This window comes from Pangasianodon hypophthalmus, chromosome 15 (genome assembly GCF_027358585.1).
Source record: "Pangasianodon hypophthalmus isolate fPanHyp1 chromosome 15, fPanHyp1.pri, whole genome shotgun sequence".
NCBI lineage: Eukaryota > Metazoa > Chordata > Actinopteri > Siluriformes > Pangasiidae > Pangasianodon > Pangasianodon hypophthalmus.
The window spans coordinates 25416216-25426215 of NC_069724.1; the positions used below are offsets into that span (position 1 = coordinate 25416216).

Genomic DNA, 10000 nt, shown 5'->3' on the forward strand with positions numbered 1-10000 from the left:
AGGCTCAGATAAAAATGCTGCTGTGCTCGAGATAAAGCTCTGACCGCAGTCAGGTTACAGTCCGATGTGGACCGCCGTCTTCCTCTCTGCGTGTCTCTGAATCTGAAGCTGTGAAAGAGGAATCTTTGTTAGAACTCAGATGAAAAAAAGTCTTCTAATGATTCATCAGTGTGTGTGTTCGGATTTCTCAGAAACGAAGGCTGCATTCAGGAAATTCTCGACAATCAGAAGCCTTCAGTGATGTAACTGCTGACAAACATAGCTTTGTGTGGTAGAGAGGAAGGCCACGCCCACAGGATGAGCAAGGCCACGCCCACAGGATGAGCAAGGCCACGCCCACATGAAGAGCAAGGCCACGCCCGTAGAATAAGAAATGCCACACCCATAGAAAGAACAATACCACGCCCACAGAATGTAAAAGACCACACCCACTGAATGTAAAAGACCACACCCACTGAATGAGAAAGGCCACGCCCCCATGATATCACCACATTAGAGAATACTGGTCTTGTATTCTGCCTCTTTTTGTTTCCTCTCTTTATGAAGATTTTCTAAGACGTTGTGTTGATCAGATTTTATGTTTCCGTCACGGTTCTGTTTCTCATCGTCTTCACATCACACTGCACCTGCGAGAAACTAAACCCTTTTACTTCTGAGACGATGTGAAGTCTGAGAGCTCGGATCTGCTCCGTGTGCGTCACAAACCATAACCGCACACTTTTACAGGATTTCCTGTTTCATATAAAGTTTTACAAACTGATTCAACTAAATCTTGTGTGTTTTGAGGTGAGTGTGTGAGGATTATACGGATCACCTGATGCTAAACTGGTAGCTAGCTTTCATTACTAGCGACATTATCCTCGGAGCTCGAGTGCAGGTCTAAAGGCGTAAACGTGTTTGGAATAAAGGAACATTGTGGTCCGTTTCAGGCTGAACTGTAACTTCCAGCTTTAAGGCTAAAATGTTGCAGAACCTGCACTCGTCTCTCTTCAGGGTTCCTCATGAAAACCTTCCACGCTGATTTCTTACACTCTCGGTTTCCTGCTAATGTTTAAAGGTTATTAATTCTATAAGGAATGCTTAAAGGTTAACATGTGCAGCATCTTTCAGAAAAGTGGAACCTCTTTAGGAAACATTTGTTCAGAGAATAAGGAAAAGTCTCCACACAGCAGGTTTAGGATCTAGAACCTTTAGAACCTTTGAGTTTATATGAATTTTATATTAATACTGTTCCGGGTCTGCTGTTAAGCTCCGCCCCTTTGGGTTCTTCCCTCTTTTATAAAGTGTTCGTAGCGTGATGTGACGTCTCGGTGAGAGGGTTCCGGTTCTCCTCATATTCTACTGGCCAGGATCTTTTTGTTGAGTTTCTTGAAGAACGATTGGATGTTGCAGAGCCTGCACTTCTTCCTCTTGCGGTTCCTTCCTCGTTTGTAGTAGATTCCCTCCCAGTTCTCCTCGTTGTCCTCGTCCTTCACCCACGGTCTCCAGGCCCCGCCGTTGTTCTGCGGATTGGCGCGCGGGTCGTCAGGCGGGTACCGGACCGCCGTGGCTGTGCTGTTGTAGAAGGCCAGGCGCTGGAGGAGCTTCTTCACCACGTCGGGTCGGTTCTCCGCCAGGTCGTTTCTCTCGCACGGATCCGCCGTGACGTTAAAGAGCCAAATCGACTTCTTTTCCTTGTCCACGTTTCCTCGTTCCAGGTTCCACCATCCGGTCGGGAAGCTGGTTAACACCTGAGGAGGGATCCAGTCGCCGTGACCTGGATCTCCGGTCAGAAGCTTCCAATCTCCGACTCTTATGGCCGCCTGGACCGCCGTATCCCACAATCCCTTGCCTTCCTGCAGCGACCCTAAACCCCGCCGATGCAGAGGATCGATGTTGTGTAAGATCTCAAACCTGGGAGACGCTTTATCCTCACTGATGACGGGCCAAACGTCGTAACCGTCCAGTTTCTCATTCTGTGAAACGGTTCCTCCGGCCAAACGTACGAGAGTCGGGAACCAGTCCGTGATGTGGATTAGCGCTCTGCTAATCCTGCGCTTGTAGCGTATTAGCGGGCTGTGCACAAACCCCAGCGCTCTGACTCCGCCCTCCCAGTAAGTCCCCTTGCGCCCTCTTAAGGGCCAGTTGCTCCCTCCGGTGAACGGCTGCGCTCCGTTATCTGTAGAAAAAATGATGATGGAGTTGCGATAGTAGCCGTATTTGCGTAGAGCATACGTGATGTTGTGCACCGCCTCGTCCACGATGGAGATCGTCGCTGCGTATTTCCTGCGTGGGACGTTCCCCATGGTGCGATACGGATAAATATACGATTTGGGCGGTTTTAAAGGAGCGTGAGCCGCCTGAAGGGACAGGAAGAGGAAGATCGGCTGAGACGGATCGTGTGTCGCTAAAATCTTGCGCACTCTCTGAGTGTACAGGTGAGTGGAGTATTTTCCCGCTTTGCTCCACGCTAACGAGTCGCCGTCGTGCAGGTCGAAGCCGCACAGAGATTTCCCATCGCACGAGTCGAAGGTGTAATAATCCACGCTCCCTGTCAGAGAGCCGAAGAATGTGTGGAAGCCGCGGTGCGTCGGGAGGCAGCGTTTACGGTAGAAGCCCAGGTGCCATTTTCCCACCATGTGGGTGGAGTAACCGGCTTCCTGGAGACGCTGCGGCAGCGTGGACACGTTCAGCGGGACGCAGCTCGGCTGACGGGGACGGATGATCGAGTGCTGGAGACCCGTGTGGATCTGATACCTGCACAGAAATACAGTTCATCACTGTTAGCATGCTAACGGCTATCAGAGCTGTCAGAATTAGCCGTAAATAAAGTTACCTGCCCGTGATGAGCTGGCTGCGTGACGGCGTGCACAGCGGCTGCACGTAGTAATTCTCCAGTCGCACTCCTTCGGCCGCCAGCTTGTCGAGGGTGGGGGTGTGCAGCTCGGCGCTGTGGTAGCCGATGTCGTTAAAGCCCTGATCGTCAGTCAGGATGAAGATGATGTGAGGAGGAGGTCTGGGTTTAAACACGCCGCCGAAACGATCCGAGTCGCTCTCCACCTGATTGGGCTTCATCCAGTCCCATAGAGCTCCGCCCACGTCCAACACAACACACAGAACACACAGAGACAACATGGCCGCAGTGGGGCGCGTGGGGGGGTGTGAGGAGGGCGTGAGGGAAATCACACACGTCCATAGAGATGAGAAAGTGCAATGAGGAACATGGGACGCGTTAAAGGTCTAAAAGGCGTCCGAGCTTCTCTCTCTCCTCTAAATTCCACTTCTTTTATTTTCATGACGTCTCGTATCAGCTCCTGAAGACGCCAAAGAACCTGTGAGTGAAATCCAGCGTCCTTCTAGTCCAGAAAGCATAAAAATAACTTCCTGACACGCACGTGGTGACTCAGTGGTTAGGGATTCGGGCTTCTGACCGGAAGGTCGTGAGTTTAAATCCCAGCTCCAAGCTGCTACTGTTGTGTGAAAGGCGTTTAATCCTCAGCTGCTGACTCGTGTCCCGTCTCGCCCCTGAGCTCACCGAGCAAACGCACACATGCAGCACTGAACACACTTACACTCCTAACGCTCTCCTTTATCAATGCAACACCAACATTCTGCTGTTTACAGAAAAGAAGAAGAAGAAACACAGATAACGCAAGCAGCTCGCTCCACGTCCACGAGATCAGTGCAGAATTCCAAACCAGGAGCAGAAGTGGGGAATAACGCAGAGATAAAGCCTTCACTCTGACGCGCAGCTGGACTTTCCTCTGTGCTTCTGCTGATTTTAGGGGTTTTTAATTTCCTCCAGCTCTCCTGTGTCTCATCCAACTTCTCCAACTTCAGCCCTGACGTGAGAAATTCAGGGTTGCCAGATCTGCGTCACAAAACACCCCAAAACTCTGCAGAACTCCAGATCAGCTCAAACGTGGGAAAGTCCAGTTTCATATAATTCCTTCTCATTCCTTTCTAAAAAAATAAAATAAACAGGTAGCTTTTAATGCAATAAGCATCAGCAATTAAATAAGACTGTTTTCTTTCACACTGCTCGCTCATGCAGTTATTTTTATTTGTAACTGTGTGATATTTTCTAATTGATTCAGTTGGTTCTTGAAATAAATCCGTCATTTAATCCAGCGTGACTGTGAGCAGGAGAACGCGGCACCTGAACACGCTCGCGATAACGAACTTTTAATTCCTTCTGTATTAAAGTAAAAATCGCTCGCGCCTGCGACTGTTTCATCCTAAAATATATATAATATATAATATATAATATATAACAGTATATATATCTGTTTGTATTTTCTTCTCTGCAGTAAAACACTAATTAAATAAACCACTAATCAGTCGGGAAATTGGATGATTTTTGATTAATCGATTTACGCGTTACAGCTCCGTATTAGCGATTAGCAGATTAGCGGCACAGGCTAAGTGTGCTAGCGACTAACACTCTCGAGAGACAACAACGATCTTTTTATTATCTTCTAAACTTTATTTTAGAAAAGTTTTTTTCTTATTTTCTCTCTGTACACATTTACAGCACAAGATAAAACCAGTTATTATTCTTACAGTTATTATTCAGCTTTTTTTCAGACGGTTTAAATTTCTATTATTAATTGACTAATTATAGTTTTACATTTTTATTATTTATTCACTAGTTTTCTGTTATAAATAATCAGCACTTTGCTGTGAATTAATATAAACGCAGGAAAACCGCGGAACTGGCAACACCGTACACACACACACACACACACACACACACACACACACACACGCACACACGCACACACGCACACACACACGCACACACACACACACACACACACACACACACACACACACACACACACGGGGGCATAGCCACGCCCCTCCCGCAGCTCAGAGCCGTATAAGGAGCTGCAAAGCGAGCTGGGTGCAAAAGTTTACTCCAACACAAACTGAAAATAACAGAAACTAAATAAAACATAAAATTAAAATTAAAGGGCATCACAAACATTCACTAAATTCATTTAACAAACACACAGTTTTTCAGGCTTTATTGGTTTTTTTTTTTTGAAAATGTTAAATGTTAAATTTCAAGGGCTGTTTGGAAATGAATAAAATGGGGGTTTGAGTCACTTCACTTTTATTCTGATATAAAATATAAACTTTTCCTGAGAACAGTCTCAGTGTGAGAGAAAGCGGTGTGCTCTGCCCCCTAGCGGCCGCTGAGTGTAAAGCCTCACTGCTACTGAAGCACAAAATAAATAACATCAAGAAGCTTTAATGAGACAGATTTATTAAACCACAACACTTTAATTACAGGTACACACACACACACACACACACACACACACACACACACACACAGAGTTTAGAGGAGGATGAAGAACACGTCTCAGGCCTTCACGTTGACGGCGTTCTCCAGAACTTTAGCCACCTGATCAGCGCTCATGTTGTCCAGAGGAACGCTCTGCTCTTTACCGAGCGCTGCAACACACACACACACACACACACACACACACACACACACACACACACACACACACACAGCAGTTATATACATTAAACTCCATCACACACACACTCACTCACTCTCACACACACAGTTTATATTCCTGTCTTACTCCCTAAACGTGTGTATAACCAGCTCGTCTGTGCTGAAACAGTAAAACAGCTCCAGCTGCAGAAACTCGTTTAATGATGGAGGAGTGGAGATGAACTCTACAGAGTCTGAACATCAGACTGCAGCATAAATCTGATTTAGTGGGATTAGACTGTTGATTTGACATGATCCAGGATTTATCCATTCTATAAATTCTATAAAAAAATCTCAAACCTCCTCAGGAGCAGATCAGTCAGTGTAAAGATGGCTTTAGACTCATAAGCGCACTTATAAGAGAACTGTGTGTTTGATGTATTAATAAATATTTTATTTGTATTTTATTTATTTCTACAGTTCATGTAAAGGAACCGTGTGCATGACGTGACGGAGCAGCTGCAGTTTAGTTGGAGTAAATACGTCTGCGTGACGTGACTGGAGTTAGCGTGAGGATGTGAGACGAGCCGTGTTACTGACGTCTCTGCAGGACGCGACACTGATATTCCACCTGCTCCTGTTAGTCGTCTGTTCAAACCTGACTTCATGCTTCACCTGAACGATGCTTCACTTAAATTAAATTACCAGGTGCATGGTTTATTTACACAAGAACTTAAATACATAAAAAGTGGCTGTAATTCTATTGATTCACTGTAATTCACTGGAGAACTCGAAATAACAAACTGAGCTTGAAGTGTTATAATTTACACCGACATCTTCATATCTTTCACCTTTATTGTCCTCTCGTCGTCTAATCACTGACTGACAGAGTTCTGAGAATCTATATCTATCCACACTATATGGTCAAAAGTATGTGCACCCCTGACCATCACACCCATATGTGCTTCTTCTCCAAACTGTTTCCACAAACATTAAACCACACAGTTGTATAGAACGTCTCTGTGTGCTGTAGCTTTACAGTTTCTCTTCACTGGAACTAAGAGACTCAAACCTGTTCCAGCATGACAATGCCCCTGTGCACAAAGCGAGCTCCATGAAGACATGGTGTGTGAAGGTTGGAGTGGAAGAACTCGAGTGTCCTGCACAGAGCCCTGACCTCAACCCCACTGAACACCTTTGGGATGAACTGGAACACCGACTGAACCCCAGACCTCCTCGACATCCCAACATCAGCGCCTGATCTCACTAATGCTCTTGTAGCTGAATGAACACAAATCCCCACAGCCACGCTCCAACATCTAGTGGAAAGCTTCCCAGAAGAGTGGAGCTCATTATAACAGCAAACACACGGGAATAAATCTGGAGTGAGACGTTCAACAAGCGCATATGGGTGAGATGGTCAGGGGTGCACATACTTTTGGGTGTATCGTGTATATACCTGCTGTTTCCAGGCAAAACAGGAGTGTGTGTGTGTCTGTGTGTGTGTCTGTGTGTGTGTGTGTGTGTGTGTGATGACCCAGTGATTCAGCTCACCGTATCTCGCCCACAGTCGGGGCTGAACACCGGAACATTCTCGGATCAGGATGGGAAACTCGGGATTCGCCTTCTTCAGGGTCACATAGTGCTGCTGTACAAAATCCCTACACACACACACACACACACACACACACACACACACACACCCCGAGTAAGTGTTCACAAACTTGTTTACATCTGCAGCAGGTTTCAGTTTTATTCTGGCCATAAACTTTACATACCTGATTAAATATCATATCATCATAATATCAACTGTATTACTGATGATGATTATTAATGTGAATAATAATAATAATAATAATAATAATATTTGATGCTCTGACTTTGACGTGTGTGTGTCATAATTTCACAGTGTAAATAATTAACTCTAGTAAATTAGTAAGCTTGAACATATAATTAATAATATTTAACAGACATTAAAGAGATTATAGTCTATAGTAAGTGACAGAAACTTTAAATAAAGATATTTCTCAATGTTTGTTTGTTTTGATCACACTGGAAGAGTCCTGTTCCAGGGAATACACTGAATAAAACTGATGTAAATGTAATAACTAGGTGTAATTCTCCGTGTTTTAGGTGTTTATGATGTAAATAAACACTAAATAAATAGAAGTCCAGTGAACAGCAGGACACAAGCTGTGTGCAGTGAAGGCTAATGCAACTCAGCGTTAAACAGAGCTTATAAACAGCACAATAATGTTAATAAACTCTTTATTAAGCTCTTTACCTCGCCCCCTGACTGGCAGCTGAAGTCTGACAGAAATGAAGGCGAATTTCGCGCAGGTTTTTACTGAGGTTAGAGCCGATAGCTCGCACTGCGGAGGCCGCCATCTTGCTGTCCGACCTTCCCGAAGCCGCTTCTTCTTCTTCTGTGGTGTTTGTGCGCTTGCGCGTGTTCGGAGGCTGATTAAACTCCACACCGCCACCTAGCGACCACGTGACCACAGCGCACACTGCACCCTGAAGCTCTGACACTAATGTAAATAATATCGATGTTTGAAATAAATAACTGTCCATTTTTAATCTTTTATAATACTTAAAATACACTTAACCATCTACTGAATTCAAATAGAGGTTAAAAAACTGTCACTGTGATTTGGATACAGAATATTTTGAGTTTTGATGTGTCTTTTTGCTCAGTATTTTATTTTATATTTAAGAAAATGACTTAAATGTTTAAAAATGTTTCAGTTTAAAAACATAAGAAAAATTTAATTTTAATTTTTTTCCACTATTTACGGTGTCCAAAAAAGAAGGTACTTTTCACACTTTCTGTCTAATATTTTTTGCAAATTATAATTTAATATAAAGCAAATAAAATGACTAAATACTATATAAAACAAACAAACAATCACTCAAATAAACAAACAAACAAACAAATAGATAGATAGATAAATGACTAAATGCTAAATATAAGGAAATAAACTATATTTTCTCATATGTGGGCTTTAAAATCGGTTAATAGAATATCTCCAGTATGACATAGAATAAGACAAAATTATTTATTTGTTTGTTTGTTTGTTTGTTTGTTCCAAAAACCTAAAGCCTTTTTCTTGCAGCAGTTCGTGTCTCCTGTTGCACTGCGCATGCGCAACAGCTGCTCGCTCAGCGCGGCGTGAGGCGTGTTGCGCATGCGCAGAGTAACTCTGGCCGCGTAGTTGCGTTGTGTAGCTGCTTCGGTTAGCAGGAAGCTCCTCGGAAAGATCTGTGAACTTTTATGAAATAAAGCTGAGAGTGCAGCAGAAGTCGGAGTCATTATGCCTGAGCGCGAGTGTAAGTGTGCTGTAAATGTGTGTTAATGATCTTATATGCTGTAAATGTGTAGTGGCTGTGCTAAGTGTGTTAGCATGTTTTGCTAACACGGTGTTTGGGAGAATTATTGAAAACAAAACACCAGAACATCTGTGAAACATGCAGAGTGTTGTACTGTTACTTTAATTATAAATTATATATTTATGATTATAATAAAGGTATATATTCTGCTAACACTGTGAGAATAATAGGAAGCTATCTGGCTAATATAGGGGTTTTGTGAGATGCTCCCTTTTAAGTGCACTACTTAGGGCACCTTCATGACCCCTGCGTTTAGTGTCCTTTATTTCACACTTTCACACAGGGCATGTAGTGTCCTGTATACTGCACTGTTAATGAGTGTGTGTGTGTGTGTGTGTCCTGTAGCGGAGCTGTACTCCAACCCTCTGGCTCCAGACAGCCATGATGTGGAGGATCATCGATCAGCTCTACAGTGAGTTTGAACTGCTGTTATATGTTATAGATTTACACTAATGAGAGAGACACACGGAGTGTGTGCATCACACCTGACTGTAAAACACACACACACACACACACCAGTGACGCGTTCTCTTTTGTCCTGTTTGTCATTTTCAGGTCCAAGCTGACCAATGAGGACTTCAGGAAACTCCTGATGACGCCTCGAGCCACGCCTTCATCAGCGCCGCCGTCCAAATCACGCCATCATGAGTACGTCTGAGATTCGCTTCATACACACGCCTGCTGTAAATAATCATCTCGGGGATCATCAGTCTCGCCAGCATGGCTCTCTAAGTGCACTACCCTGTGTAGTGCACCCTATGTAGTGCACTATACAGAGACATTTGGTGTTCACATCTCTAAAATAACGACTTGCGTACTTTACACTCAGGATTTAACTCTGTAGATGTAATAAAGAAGTTAGCACCCTATCTAGTGCACTCCGTATTATAATACAGTTATTATTACTCTTCCTGCTCCCTCTGTAACAGCGTTAGTGCTTTATATAGAAATATAATATAAATGTGTAGTGCACTTCTATATTACTCATTATTTACAGTTATTTAGTAAAAATCTACATGATCGAGAGTCAAACATAATAATAATAATAATAATAATAATAATAATAATGGCACCCTTCCTGTTTTTGTAGTGCACTATATGTCCAGTAGGGAACATGACTGCAGTTATCGCTTAGGTTAGTGCACTGCGTGCGCTTTGTTTACGTCTGTACTGCCTCTG

General features: G+C 43.8%; 3 protein-coding genes across 3 annotated transcripts in view; 1 reads left to right on the top strand and 2 right to left on the bottom strand.

Moving 5' to 3' along the window:
- The window catches only part of arsib (arylsulfatase family, member Ib), a 6766-nt gene extending 1669 nt beyond the window's left edge, over positions 1-5097 (bottom strand). The window contains exons 1-2 of the mRNA XM_026910926.3: positions 2816-5097; positions 1-2736 (exon numbers count right to left, since the gene is read on the bottom strand). The exon at positions 1-2736 is cut by the window's left edge and continues 1669 nt beyond it. Of these exons, the coding sequence (XP_026766727.1) occupies positions 1332-2736; positions 2816-3114 (1704 nt within the window). The 5' untranslated portion in view covers positions 3115-5097 and the 3' untranslated portion in view covers positions 1-1331. The remainder of the gene's footprint in view (positions 2737-2815) is intronic.
- Positions 5098-5234: 137 nt separating this feature from the next.
- ndufa2 (NADH:ubiquinone oxidoreductase subunit A2) lies at positions 5235-7873 on the bottom strand. The gene is made up of 3 exons (XM_026910927.3): positions 7716-7873; positions 6986-7092; positions 5235-5442 (listed from the first exon to the last, which is right to left on the bottom strand). Exons 1-3 carry the CDS (start codon positions 7817-7819, stop codon positions 5351-5353), a joined length of 303 nt encoding a protein of 100 aa, XP_026766728.2. The 5' UTR covers positions 7820-7873; the 3' UTR covers positions 5235-5350.
- Positions 7874-8607: 734 nt separating this feature from the next.
- ik (IK cytokine) overlaps positions 8608-10000 on the top strand; it is an 11701-nt gene continuing 10308 nt past the window's right edge. Inside the window, exons 1-3 of the mRNA XM_053240229.1 lie at positions 8608-8761; positions 9167-9233; positions 9377-9469. Of these exons, the coding sequence (XP_053096204.1) occupies positions 8746-8761; positions 9167-9233; positions 9377-9469 (176 nt within the window). The 5' untranslated portion in view covers positions 8608-8745. The remainder of the gene's footprint in view (positions 8762-9166; positions 9234-9376; positions 9470-10000) is intronic.

Bases quoted from the DNA above. Each gene is read 5' to 3' on its own strand.
- ndufa2 (XM_026910927.3), bottom strand. From the start codon at position 7,819: ATGGCGGCCTCCGCAGTGCGAGCTATCGGCTCTAACCTCAGTAAAAAC. The intron at 7,093-7,715 runs GTAAAGAGCTTA...GTGTGTGTGTAG, and splicing joins GCTGCCAGTCAGGGGGCGAG to GGATTTTGTACAGCAGCACT. The intron at 5,443-6,985 runs GTGAGCTGAATC...TGTGTGTTGCAG, and splicing joins CCGACTGTGGGCGAGATACG to CGCTCGGTAAAGAGCAGAGC.